The sequence below is a fragment of the Miniopterus schreibersii genome (genome assembly GCF_964146895.1).
Source record: "Miniopterus schreibersii genome assembly, chromosome: X".
In the NCBI taxonomy this organism is placed as follows: Eukaryota; Metazoa; Chordata; class Mammalia; order Chiroptera; family Miniopteridae; genus Miniopterus; species Miniopterus schreibersii.
The window spans coordinates 6,653,483-6,667,812 of record NC_138104.1 but is presented as its reverse complement, the minus strand read 5'-3'; the positions used below and the strand labels follow the sequence as shown (position 1 = coordinate 6,667,812).

Sequence of the window (14,330 nt, the reverse complement as noted above, 5' to 3'; positions counted from 1 at the left end):
TTGGATGGAGCCCACAAATCAGGGCATTTGCCGTCTTTTCGGAAGCTCTCAGTGTTGTCATATATAAGCTCTCTTCTTAGAGTTGTTAACCTCTTTGAAGATAAGTAGTAACACAATAGTTTGCTCTTGTACACATCATTCACATTTTATTCAAAGTTTTGACATGGTAACTATCTCATCAGCAGGAATGTATTACTCCAGCTTCCTCCTAAGCACACTGTGTGACAATTTGAAATAGTTTGGGACCAAATAATCATAAGGTTAGAAAAACACGAGTTAAGCTAATTTGGGTCGCCTGAGTTCCACTTAACTGGATTTATTGCAAAAGAGTACCAAAGTTCATGAATTTGCCATCAACATTGTTAACATGCTTTAAGTATTTCCAGCCTGTTTACTTATTAGGCAATAAAATGAGCATTCCTAGAAGTTCCTATTTTATCTTGACAAATAAGTGTTTCCATACACATGAGAAAGGCTTACCCTGGCCGGGGTGGCTCAGTTGGTTGGGCATCAGCCCATGCATGGAAGGGTCTCAGGTTCGATCCCCAGTCAGGGCTTGTATGGGAGGCAACTGATTGGTGTTTCACACATCAGTGTTCTTCTCTCTCTCCTCCTGACCTTTCCTCTTTCCTTGGATGAGGATTAAAGAAAAAGAAAAAGCTTGAGTCCACTGTGGAAATCAGTTCTAAAAGGATGACCCTGGATTTTTCACACTGTAAACAGAAAAAATAACACCTAAAGTTAGCACCCGAAAACATCATTAACTTGGGGTGCATTCATTTAACTTGCCCTTTGCTGGATCTAAGACCCTGTACCATAAGAATGATAGAGCGGTGAGCAACTTCATTAAATGTGACTTCATGTTCAACACACTCGGGTACTTCATGTTCATTGGTGAGACATGGATTAGTTCATCATCTGGATGCCTGGAAGAGAGTGACCTTAAAATGAGTAGTGTTCAAAGTTTTATTCTGTAAGTAGGGACTTTGGTAAGGGAAAGTGTATTTCAAATACGGTCCAAGCCGATAGTCTCTGAAGGGCTAAACCAGCTGAGATTACTAGCCAGTGTTGTCTATCTTATATATTCTGATTTCCTGCCAAATGGCATTTAGGAACCACTGATAATTTAATTTCATGGCGTTTACTGTTACTGGAGATTCGTTTGGTTTCTCTATTTAGCTCTTAGCAAGAGTAAATCTTTGTTGAGTGCACAATTTCAATATGGAAAAGCCAGTAAGACAAAGATTTTATGTGACATGTGAAGGACCAACAAGAATGAATTAGGGGAGAGATTCTCAACATGATATCACTGTGACAGGCACATTTTTCTATATACAGAGGCTCAAGGCAGTTTCCAAGCTTCCTTATGTAAACTGCCCCTGGTTTCTCTGTGTCTCTGCTTTTCATTTCTAACCCAATTGTGTAAGAGAACATCCTGCTCTTCTTTTGGGGGAAAAGTGCTATTAAGAATGGTCTCTGGTCTCGATAAATCTCTACTGAGAAGTCAAGCAAATATCTTTGCCCAAGAATGTTACCTGCTTGCTTCAGTCATCAGCTCTGTGGAGATGAGGGGTCTGCCTGTGAGCCAGCACAAGCTGGAGCTAGGCTGGCTCACAACATAAAGCCTGTCAGTGGTCTGATGCCCTCTTTAGGGGGGCTGGCCTTAGAAACTGACCCAGTTCTCAGTGACAGTTCACCAGCCTTCACTGAGGCAGGGTCTGAGACACTGGGTGCGGTTTCCTTAGCTCACACTCTGCTATTTGGTTGCCTATGGCAACAAGATCCAAACAACTTGGACATGTGTTTGTATAAAAAAAAAAACTGGGAATGGGACCCAAAGAGGGAGTTTGGGGCTGTTCAGTTAGTAGAAGAGCTGCGGTGAGTACTGGGCAACTGCTCATTGCTTTTCTCTCCTTTCTTTCTAAATTATGCTGGGGATGTCTGCTAGCACGGTAACCATGTTTGTGGGCAGTTGGCAAAAGTAGTCTCCATTCTCATGTTTCTTAAGCAAATGAAATAATTGCTCTTTATTTGCCCATGTAAGTTTCTTTTTCAGGGAGAGAGAAACAAATTAGCATATGTTGAAGAAGTTGGGAGCTCATAGATACTCACATTTGGTACCTTTTCCGTGACAGGATTAACAGAATACCTTAGCAGTGCTTGTAATTGCAGGTGGGTGGTCTAGGGTCGGAGATGGGTGGGCAGGGGTCAGGAAGGGGGCAAGGGACTTGTTCATATGAAGGCAGTGGAGGAGGTTCTTAGAATTATCATTTTAGCACTTTTTATAAGTTACTCACCCCCAGACTTTACTTTAAAATTGCGATTTCTCAAACAGCAAATGTCCTAAATAGTAACACTTCATTGACTATATCTATTCTCACTTGCTTGAACAAAGGGGGGGGGGGGTTAATTTTGGACTGCCATAAAACTGCACATTACTATAACAAATAATTGACAGTTGTAAAACCTGCCAGTACCAATTGAGAATGCTACTCTAATAAATCCTCTCTTTACTGACTCAAAGCCAGTAAACTTACCTTGGACAAAATTCCTTAGGATCCATTCAGGGATGTAAAATTGTTCTGTCAGGTTTAAAGTAAATGCAGACGTTTTAAGCAAATTAATAAGGACTGCTTGTGTGCCCAGTGTTTAGAGTTAGCAGTGAATCTTTGTGTTCAGATGAACTGAAGTTTACAGTCAGGAGGAAAGCGAGGCTTCCAGAGGATGCTGTTTCCCCCTCTAAGAAGTTATGGAGGAGGAGCTGGAAGCTGGCAGGGAGGTTTCTGGCTCACTGTCTAGAACATAGCTCTTAAAGCAGAGGGTCTGGGCATCTCCCTCCTCTGCAAGCCAGCTGAGCCAGCCAGCCTGAGAACATCCTGAGCATCCCCCGCCCGCAGCAGCTGCTGCATGCAAACTGTGCCCGAAGCTAAGTGTCCTTCTGTGTAAAACAACTCCTTCTGTCTTGCCTGCTTCCTCACACCCCTGCACTCGTTCACATCACTGCTCAGAGCCACTTCGACGTCCAGAACCCCTGGCAGGCCGACACATCTCTGATCCTCTTGTCCCCCTCAGTGTCCTGTGAAGCAGCACAGCAGGATATCCCAGCAGGGTTTCTCCCAAGTCCCCAGGGACTTCCCTGGCCCCTGGGGAGCTACCCTCAAGGGCTCTTTCTTGCCAGGAGTCTTAGTGAAGTATGTGTTGCGTCGGTGCCTGCAGGCCCCACGCGGCCTTGTGCAGCTGTCTCCTGGAAGCCTCCGTGGTACAGCAGCTAGTTTTTCCATTGGTCATTTGTTCTGCCTCTTGCCCCCATAGGTCCCTCCAGGTACAAAGTGGGCACCATGGCTGAGAAGTTTGACTGCCACTACTGCAGGGACCCCCTGCAGGGGAAGAAGTACGTGGAGAAGGACGGCCACCACTGCTGCCTGAAGTGCTTCGACAAGTTCTGCGCCAACACCTGTGTGGAGTGCCGCAAGCCCATTGGAGCAGACTCCAAGGTAACGCGGTCCTCACGTGGGGAAGGGACAGGTTGGTTGTCCAGCGGCCAAGACAACAAAAGCCCACCCTGTCCCAAGTTCTCCTCATCACTGCAGCCACCTGTGTGGAAGGCAGGACAGGCAGGGGCATGGACACAAGGAAACAGGCACTCGCCCAGGAGCCAGCAACCCTTGTTTCTAGTGCTCATTCCCTTGACAGTGTCCTGAGCTGTCTGTGTGTGAGTTGTAACAGCTGGTGCCAAGGCCCATACCAGCTCTGGTGGTTGTATTCTTTCTTTTGTTTCAGGAACTGTAAGTCTTCCATTCTCACCTCAGTGTCCTCCATGTTACTCACTAGAGCATTCAGCTCAGGGCACCCCCAGGTATAAGGGGCGGTGTCATCTCACCAGCCCCAGGTCACTGACAGCAGCCCACCCCCTTCTGCTTGGTTTCCAGGAGGTACATTATAAGAACCGCTACTGGCATGACACCTGCTTCCGCTGCGCCAAGTGCCTGCACCCCTTGGCCAATGAAACTTTCATGTCCAAGGACAACAAGATCCTGTGCAACAAGTGCACCACACGGGAGGACTCCCCCAAGTGCAAGGGTTGCTTCAAGCCCATTGTGGCAGGTACTGCCCACACTCACCCCCCGGGGTGGCCAGGGAGGAGGCCTGTGGGCAGAGAGGATGTGGGGTGGTTTGGGACGATGGGGCTAATGCTGCTGGGAGCTGCTCTTAGCTTTTGGCATATATATGCACGCATATATATACACGTATACATGCGTACACATATATGCTCGCACACACGCACACATTTGGAAACTAAAGACCACTGGAGACAACTGTCTGTGGCAAGAGAAGGAAGTGAAAAGTATGTAGCACTTTCTCATTTGAGTAGAGTAAGTGATCGACGCATGCTTCCTCCTTAGGGTGTAGCTCGGGCTCAGCCAGTCCCCTACGGAATCTCTTAAGTCCACAAAGGGCGTGGGAGTGGGGACTCAGGTGTCTCCTCCTCAAACACTACAGCTGGGGTCCCCTCCCTGACGGATCTGGGTTGGCACACCTACAAGTAGGCCATTGTCGAGAACCCCCCATGGGTAGGTTCCTTGGAAGTGTGAGGCCAGTCGCTGCAGGGCCTGCATTCTCCCACCTCTGGAGGGCCCAGGGTGGGAGCTGAGTGGATGCAGCCCCCTGCAGAGCACTATCAGTGGGGCTATCCAATCGCTTCCCCCGCCCTTGCAGGAGATCAAAACGTGGAATACAAGGGAACCGTCTGGCACAAAGACTGCTTCACCTGCAGCAACTGCAAGCAAGTCATCGGGTCTGGAAGCTTCTTCCCTAAAGGGGAGGACTTCTACTGCGTGACTTGCCACGAGTCCAAATTTGCCAAGCATTGCGTCAAGTGCAACAAGGTACGTTGTCAAGGGAGTTCTGCATGGAGTGTTGTTTCTAGAAGCGTTGGACAGTTGGCAGAGCACTTGCACACACACTATCCCATTCCATCCCCACGACGGCCCCGTGACGTGGGAATTATTATGCTCATTTTACAGATGAGGAGACTGGTAGTAGAAAGAAGTGTCCGGGCCAACTCAGGCTGCCCGAAAGGTGCTCACCCTGGAGGCACAGGCAGCCCCGGCTCTAGAGGCCTGCCTCCACCACCTAGTTGCTGTGTAATGTTGCACAGGGGCTTGCCTTCTCTGAGCCTCAGTACCTTCATCTGTAACTTGGGGATAATAATAGCACCTGCCTCCCATGGCCGTTGTGGCGATTAAATGAGATATTGTAGACCAAAGCGCCCAGCACAGTGCCTGGCACGTAGTAGGCATTCAACAAAATGGTTGTTGAATCTGAATTCGGTGCTACACTCCCTGGTCTAGGCCATCACATCTGGAGGAATCACTTACCAGGATCAGCCCTGGCATGGCGAGTGCTTTGTGTGTGTTACCTGCTCTAAGAAGCTGGCTGGGCAGCGTTTCACCGCTGTGGAGGACCAGTATTACTGCGTGGATTGCTACAAGAACTTTGTGGCCAAGAAGTGTGCTGGATGCAAGAACCCCATCACTGGTAGGCTAAAGAGTCCTTGCTAAGTTGGCCAGGCTAGGTTTTGCGCATGGTAACCATCTCTCATTTTCCTACGTCGGTGTCATCCACAAAGGACCCAGAGAATGCCCCCTCTCCTTGCTATTGTGGTCCTGAAGGCCCCCAAATAGTGTTGAATTCTCCCGCAGGCCAGGTTAGCCTTTGCAATACAGAACACTTCCTGACTGCTGCTGACTAATGATCTGTGCTGCGGAGTTCATGAGCCTGAGACCCACGCAATGGGCAGGCACTGCGCGTGGGATTCTGGGGGGTGGGGGGGGGTGGGGGGGGGAGGGGGTTAATGGGGTGGGGTGGGGGTGGGACAGAGGGAAGGGAGGGAGGCTGGGGAGCGATAGGCTGGGATCATAACACCCCATAGCTGAAGGCTAGCTCAGAGGTATCTGTGAGCAGCTGTGTTGCTATCAGAAGCTGAGCTAATCACTTCATTCCTCATCTCGCGGCCGCGGTCCACGTGCCCTGGGCCCTTTCCCCGCCTCCACTGTTCCCATCTCCCCGGGGAGCCTTGAAATGTACATTTGAGAAGACTTTTGCCATCCTCAGGGAAAAGGACTGTGTCAAGAGTGAGCCACCCAGTCTCTAAAGCTAGGAAGCCCCCAGTGTGCCACGGGAAACGCTTGCCTCTCACCCTGTTTCCCAGCGCCAACCTCCGGGGCAGGCATCCGGGTGGAGAGAGGACTTGTCCCTCGTGGGTGGTGGTTCTTTATAGAAAAAATCGAAGCTTAGCAGCTCCTCGAGGCCCGGTAAGTGCACACCCCACGAACAGCCCAAGTTTGCCTCCTGGTGGCCACTTTGATGCCATGGCCCTGACATAAATCAAAGAAACTGGTTATGCTGGGAGGTCGGTGCAAGTGTTACAGGGCGATTGCAGTGGCGTGGGAATGGGGGTTCTTTAAATCAGAGAAGCCCTTGGCTGAGCTCTGGCATCTTCTCAGGTCCTTGAGAGCTGTAGCAGGGTCACGGCGGCATGGCGTAGGGGACAGATCATGGTGGAGGGGTGGCCTGGGAGCCGGGCAGACCCTGCCCCTGCGTGCTTGTTGGCTCTGTAAATGGGCAAGGCAGCGATGTACCTCTTACCTGTATTCACTGAGCTGTCTCTTTTGTTCTCTTTTGTGTTTTCCACAGGGTTTGGTAAAGGCTCCAGTGTGGTGGCCTATGAAGGACAATCCTGGCACGACTACTGCTTCCACTGCAAAAAATGCTCCGTGAATCTGGCCAACAAGCGCTTTGTTTTCCATCAGGAGCAAGTGTATTGCCCCGACTGTGCCAAAAAGCTGTAAAGTGACAGGGGCTCCTGTCCTGTAAAATGGCATTGAGTCTTTTCTTTGTGTCCTCACCCTCTGCCCTGCACCATCCATAGGGGGAGAGTGGTCTTTCACCTCTTCAAAATTGTTCCTGTCTTTTTTCCCATTTTACAGTATTACTCAAGGGCACACAGCGATCATTCTAGGATTTAGCAAAACCAACTCCGCAGCGAAGTGAATTTTGCGATGGCTGCAGTTAAAAAACGAACACTTAGATAGATTGACTCTTCTGCATGTTTATCATAGAGCAGAAAAGTGCTAACCATTTAGCTGCTTAGTGATGTGAGCAAGAAGCCTAAGAGATAAAGCTCCCACTGAGATGCCCTTCGTCACTCAGCTGGGACCCACCGTGTCATCATACGACACAAGAGTTGGAGCGGCTGCTCCAACTCGCTGCTCACCCTGTGTTCTGTGAGCAGAAAGAAAACTTATCGAAATGCATGGTTTAACTTTCTCATCAAAACCTTCCTTCTGTTCTTTTGTGCTTTTGATGGACTAATGCGAATTTCTAGAAAATTAACATTTGAACTTAGCTGTGATTCTAAGCTGACCTTTCCCCTGTACTAACCTTTGAGTTCCCTGCGTGCCATGTTTTCTGAAAGTCCCTGCCTCCGAGTGTGGGACATGCAGGTGATATGACAAGTGTAGGCAGATCTGAGAGAACGAGCCTGTTTCAGAGGAACATCGTCACAGAGAATACTTCTGGAAGCTGAACAAAACTAACCCAGCTGCCGTGTTTTTTAAATTACTAATGTTTTGTTTTCATTAATAGCAACATAGATTATGAGTTTGGAGACTTGCATGAAAATATTTTAGCCCCTAAACGTTCCTGCAGTTTTGACATCATCCTACATAAAACTCTAGAGGGGTAGCTAAGCAGGCTCCAGGACTGGCATTGACATAGATGTGACACAAACAGTGGCGAGTTGAATCCCCTGTAACATAGTGGTTGTCTGCTTTGTCCCTGTGTTAAAGAGGCCTGCCAGTGTCCCTTCTCTTGTAATTCTTTGGACTGTTCCTCAAGAGCTCAGCTGTATCTCTGGGGGGTGAGGAAGTCACCGTCCTCACAGGCAGGTTTCCATGTAGTGCTCACCTGAGATGCTGGATCACCTACTTACTGTATTCTAGCTACATTGTTATATTACATAGTAGAATGAGATGATGTCAAAGTGAACATGTAATGACAACACATATTAACATTCTCGTAGCCGTGGTTAGAGGAGCTGATGCCTCATTTCTACATTTTGTCATTAGCTAATATCATCTAATGTTTCAGTGTATTCTTACAGAAATAAAGCAGCATATAAATAACTTGCCTCCTATCTTTTTATTCCACCCGGTGGAATTGCTAGAAGGTGATACTACTGACCCTGAAACCTGAATGACTTTTTCCCTTTCTTTAAGGACATACTCAGTCCAGTGCGGTTGCACAAAACATGGGAATTACAAACAAGACAAACCTATAACATCACTTGGATCCAGTTGAAAACAACAAAAAACTATTCTGACCCAAAATAGCATTTTCCAGATGTTGCCATCCCTTAAAAAGAGCAAATTGATTGTCTTTGGCCAGGGGGATGGGGGTGGGAAGAGAACTGCAGCTGAAGCGTGTCATTGAGTAATCATCATAATCCTTATTTTGTTGGCTACCCTTTCCCCCTGCCCTCTGGAGTCCCAGGCCAATGTTGAACATTGGTTCTCAGCTGCTGCTCTCCACTGTTGGGCCTTCAGGAGAACCTTACTCCCCCTTGTGGACAGTGCTCGTTTGGGACTACTCATTTGGGCTCATGGGCTTCAGTGAGGGGTATTAGGGATTGACAGAGGTTGCAGCTTCTAGATCATTGTTACACATCTCTGGGTCCCATGTTCTCGAGCCATTCAACCTACTCACTCCGATGTCATTGCAGGGCAGCACTGGAGGGCCAGCGAGAGGGGTGTCTGCTGCCTTCCCACATGATGGGTCGCCAGGCCATAAGGGCACGTAGTCAAACATTTCAGCTAAAGGCAGAGTTGGGAGGAAAGGGCAGTAGTCTTTGATGAGCTTCAGGCCCAGGGCAATAAAAACCAAGGGCAGAACCCCTTGGGTTCTAATATTTACTATGTTAGAAGGGAATCAGAACCTGTCAGCAAGAAACCATGAGCATTTTTATGAATGGGGAACATCCCCTTGCATTTCCCTGGAGAGATGAGCGACCCTTAAAACAATGAAAAGAATGTATCTGGTCATCATCTGGGGTCCCAAGGAAGTGGGTAGGGTGGGGAATTCAGGTGGCACCCCTCTGCTTCCTGAAACCCTGGCAAGGGATAGAGCCCGGAGGGGACAAGCCCTCCCATTCACTCAAGACTTGGGCACTGGCTTATGTACTCTTCTTCATAGGAAGAGACCATGACACATTTCCAGTACCCTCCTCCTCCTCTGCTTGCTCCACTTTCGCAAACCCTGGACCTTTGCAGCATCCATGCTCACCTGCCGTCGAACTGCATTTTTCCTGGCCATACTTATTCTCACTGAGCTCATTCTTTGCCTTCCGGTCCACTGACTGGTCCAGGTTATTCTCTCAGTTCCTCCCAACCCTTACTTCCCTCTGTATCTGCCCTAGATTCTATGCTCTCACTTCAATCATTTTCATTCCCCCCTCAGTCCTGTTACCTATTTGCCTTGCTTTTTCACTTGGCCTGCAAAACTCCAGCCCACACCAGGGCCAAAGACCTCTGCTGAGAAAAGCCACACAATTACAGACTGTAGCCACCAGTACTGTATAAGCTTCTGCCAGGCCCTCAGCCCTGTACCACCACTCCACCACTTCCTCCACGTTCCTAACAGACTTCCTCCACCACCTTCCTCGCCCAGGAAACAGACTCATGGGTGTCAGCCTCCGACTATTGCTTGCCACAGGATGCCTACTCTTAACACTCGAGCATCTTTAGAAGTATTCAAACCTTGGTTCTCAAACATCTCCCATCTCAATTTGGTTCTCAAGCAAGTTCATAAAAAAAGTCTTGGTTGTTAAACAAAACTGCAATTTGACCCAGTGATCCCACTTCTAGGAATATATCCTAAGAAACCCAAAACACCGTGTAATCAGAATATATGTGCCCCTATGTTCATAGCAGCACAATTTACAATAGCTAAGATCTGGAAACAGCCCAAGTGCCCATCAGTAGACGAGTGGATAAAAAAGCTGTGGGACATTTACACTGTGGAATACTATGGAGCTGTAAAAAAGGACCTCGTACCCTTTGGGACAGTATGGATGGACCTGGAGAGTATTATGCAAGTGAAATAAGCCAGAGAAAGACAAATATCACAGGATTTCACTTATATGTGGAATCTAATGAACAAAATAAACTGAAGAACAAAATTGGTTCAGAGAGACAGAAGCATGGAACAGACTGATGAATCTCAGAGGGAAGGCGAGGGTGGGGGAGTGGGTGGGGAGAGATTAACCAAGAATTTATATGCATATATACATAACCCATGGACACAGACAATAGTGTGGTGAAGGCCTGGGGGAGTGGATAGGGGTGGCGAGGGTCAATGAGGGAAAAAGGGGGACATCTGTAATACTTTCAATAAAGATAAATTTTTTAAAAACTTGGGTTCTCAAGCCAACAACCCTTTCATGCTGATACCTGTATTATAAGTCAGGTGTTTCTCAGGGGACAAAGGAGGGAATGAGTGAGTATGAGTTGGTTTACTGCAAAACCTCACGTTATCATCTCAGGAAATTGTGTTGTGAATATTTTTGTGTTTTTTCCTTTTGTTGCTCTCAATATTAATGGTAAGTCCTAGTGTGTATGTAAATTTTCATTTTTTACTGCACATTTCATTTTTGATAAATTTTCATTTACATTTCATGTCCTTTTTCTTTTTAAAGTGTTTGTTTATAGATTAAACAGTACATTAGACACATACCATATATAACAAAGGTTAAAACAGAATCATTTGGGAGTCTGGAACAGATTAATTCCATTTACATAATTTCTAATGGGAAAAACATGATTTGGGTTTCCAACAATTTGCTTCTCGAAAAGCTTTCTCGAACAAATTAGGTTTGAGAACCAAGGTTCCACTATAAGCACCTTATACACATTATATTGGACCCTCACAGCCAACACTGGCACTCATGCCCCCATCTTCCAGATAAGAAAATTGAAGTTCAGAGAGGTTATTTGCTTTGCCTAAGGTCACACAGCTAGTAAGTCACAGATCACCACCCTGGACACCACCCTATCCATTATGATACTGCATTGCCATAGAAACGGTGAGCCCCCTTAGGGCAGGGACAGTGTCTGACATCACAATGACATTGGTGCACATTGACAGGCATAAGACTCAGAAGGAAGGGAGGGACATTTTAGTTACCAAATTTTCAGGAGAAAAACCTATTCTCCCTCATACTTAAGGGGAGCAGGATATCAAGAACATATCTACTTGAGTCACAAGCGAGCAAGCCAGCAAGCAAAGGGCTGTTTCAGAGCAGGAGCAAGCAATGCCTAAATTAAAAGAACTGGTTACCATCTCTTCTGGCAGCGAATCTGACAGTGAAGTTGGCACAGTGTTAAAGAAGATAAAGCAAGTTACTTCTGAAAACCCTGTAAAGAAGCAAAAGACTGATGAAACTTCAAGAGCCATGCCATCTTCCAAGCCCAGCAGCAGCTGCGGAGAAAACATGTTTCAGATTGGGAAGATGAGGTACGTCAGCATTCGGGACTTTAAAGGAAAAGTCCTGATTGATATTAGAGAATTTTGGATGGATTCAGAAGGTGAAATGAAGCCAGGAAGAAAGGGTATTTCCTTAACCCCTGAGCAATGGAGCCTGCTGAAGGTGCAAATTGCTGACATTGATGATGCAGTAAGAAAACTGTAAAATCAGGACCAAATAAAACTTGCACTGTTCTAGTTACTTTAATCTGTCTTTTTACATTGTCTTTTGTTTTTTAAATGTTGTTTTCCAAGCTATTGTATATTTGGATTGTAGAACAATTTGTAAGAACACTTCTTGCTCTTTTTCTTGAACGTATTATGCTAATTTGCGTAGTCAGTGAAACTGTCAAAATGTTATCTCAATAAGGCACTTGTAATTAAAACATGAGAACTACAATCACAAATCCTACTGTATTAAATATTAGGAGATACAGTTGGATAAACAACACAGGTTGTTGTATGAAAACTCTGAGCGAGTGTGTGTATATCATCATGACCTGTAGTATTCTGTGTAGTAGTTACCGTATTGCTTAGTCTACAGAAAATAACTTTGATGTCTGATTTGCTTTCACTTATCAAACATGTTCACTATAAGATGTCTATAAAATCAGATATTAAATTAGACTAGGATTTATTAAAAATTGTGAAAGCTTACTGGCTTAACATTTTATTTTATAACACTGAGTATGGATTATATATAGCCAGAGATAGCAGTGAGCTTTACTGTTATAGTAGGTAATGTGGTCAGTTTTTAGGGGAAAGAGCATATATACTTGTGCTTTTTAGCCTTTGCTTCAGTAGGCTTGGTTCTTTTGCAGTTAATCTACTGGGTTTAAATGTTACTGAGTTTTAGCAGGCACTCTGATAGGACTTTCACTGAACCAGTGACAAAGCAGACACAGATTTAGGCACAGGTTTCAGGGGATGGGCAGCAATAAATAGGGCATGGTGTGCCTGAGGAAAAGAATGTAAGGGAGCTATAACGGAAGTTAAAGAAGACAGTGAAACCTGGCCAGTGTGGCTCGGCAGTTCAGCATCAACCCAGAAACCAAGAGGTCACCGGTTTGATTCCTGGTCAGGGCACATGCCCGGGTTGCTGGCTTGATCCCTAGCAGGGGGTGTGCAGGAGGCAGCCAATCAGTGACTCTCTCATCATTGATGTTTCTCTCTCTCTCCCTCTCCCTTCCTCTCTCTGAAATCAATAAAAACATTTTTTTTAAAAGAACGGATCTACTTGTGGTTAACTGAGTAGGTTCTGAAGCCCCATGGAAGGGGTTCAAATCCTGCCCACCCTGGTATCCCTGCCATTTTCAAGGTATGAGCCCTTGGGCCAGTTACTTATCCTGAGCTTTTTTCCTTGCCTGTAAATGAGACTTTGAATTCCTACCTTGCAGAATCACATGCAGATTTCACAATAATACAAGTGCTCAGCAGGATGACTGACAACCAGTAAAAGGACTCAATAAACCTTAGCAATTATTTTATCTCCATCACCAAAGACAGCATAGTAACTACCATGCAAGCCCCAGGACTGTTCCCACTCCCCAAGCAGTATGGGATGGGGTGTTGCCTTTAGAATCAGACTTGGGTTTTAATCAGTTCTGCCTCTTTCTAGTTGAGTGACCTTGAACAAATGCCAGTTTCCACAAATCTGTGTCCTCCTAGGTAACAACGAATACCCACACTGCATATGGATTGCTGTGAAGGTTTAAAGTGATGCCTATAAAGTACCTGGCATATAGCATATGCAAACTTAACTAGTTATTATAACACAGTTGGGGAAATTATTAGACACATACTTCTGGAAACACTGGCACTGGATTGGTGGGGAGACCAAGGACAAGGCAGCCTTTTGGGGGCCTGCTTCAACCAACCAGACCTGGTGGGGGGCACTGAAAGAGACACAGGGAATTGACCTGATAAAATGTGAAAGTATGCCTCTAGGCTTTTGCTTCTTGACACTAGCCACTGTTTTGTTACTCCCAATCCTCCAGCTGTTGCCATAATGATTTTGTGACTCCTCAGAACGAGAATGAAAGGGTCCTCAGAGATTTTACTGCAGCCCCCCTCTTGCCAGATAAGAAGGCTCAGAGGGGCCATATATAACATGTGCAATCACATGGCTATAATGTGTACACACACACAGCCACCTTGGTTAAGATTCAGGTCTTCTGATCCCTGGCTAGTGTCCCTTACATTATTCCATACTGCGCTTCTGTGGCTGCCAGGGATTGGAGCCTTTAAAAGGCTTCATTCCAGTGTTCATGACACAGGTGGAGGAAATATGCTCATCCTCAGAACCTACTTTAAGGCCAGGAACCTCAGGGCAGAGGATACCAAGAGGCTACTCAGAGAGAATGGGAAGCTGGAGGCAACCAATGTGTCCCCCTAACAGGTTCAAGAGCACCAGTGCCCGGCAAGAGGGGGAATCTAGATCAGTGTCCATCACTTTACAGCTGTAAACAGGGTGCTACGAACGCATTTCAAGTTGTGTGTGTGCCAGGGGACCTCACCTTATCAAAAACAGTAACTAGTGTTGTAGAACGTTTCAAGATTGGAAACTAAAGCTTTATAGGCAAATCAGAACATTGGTTTCACCAATCAAAGTGAGTGATATCATGAAGAGACAGGTATATAACAGTATCAGAACTGCCTGAGGACACTCAGACTTAAAAAGCTAATGTGTTTTCCTCAACCATCACAAGCATCAAACGTGAGGTTTCTAAGGGCTAGGGGAGGAGGAATGG

General features: G+C 46.3%; 1 protein-coding gene and 1 pseudogene across 5 annotated transcripts in view; both read left to right on the top strand.

The window, feature by feature from the left end:
• Positions 1-8,186, top strand: part of FHL1 (four and a half LIM domains 1) — a 60,256-nt gene extending 52,070 nt beyond the window's left edge. For 2 of the 4 annotated variants that reach the window (XM_081125708.1, XM_081125707.1), the window contains 6 exons: positions 3,313-3,494; positions 3,930-4,104; positions 4,717-4,886; positions 5,352-5,538; positions 6,115-6,314; positions 6,697-8,186. In XM_081125708.1, coding sequence (XP_080981834.1) covers positions 3,339-3,494; positions 3,930-4,104; positions 4,717-4,886; positions 5,352-5,538; positions 6,115-6,314; positions 6,697-6,780 — 972 coding nt within the window. In that variant the 5' untranslated portion in view covers positions 3,313-3,338 and the 3' untranslated portion in view covers positions 6,781-8,186. The remainder of the gene's footprint in view (positions 1-3,312; positions 3,495-3,929; positions 4,105-4,716; positions 4,887-5,351; positions 5,539-6,114; positions 6,315-6,696) is intronic. The other 2 variants (XM_081125710.1, XM_081125709.1) reach the window with 1 other exon arrangement.
• A 2,513-nt stretch (positions 8,187-10,699) lies between these two features.
• Positions 10,700-13,360, top strand: LOC308551498 (activated RNA polymerase II transcriptional coactivator p15 pseudogene; annotated as a pseudogene). Its single transcript has one exon. The product of its transcript is annotated as an activated RNA polymerase II transcriptional coactivator p15 pseudogene (transcript).
• Positions 13,361-14,330: the final 970 nt, after the last annotated feature.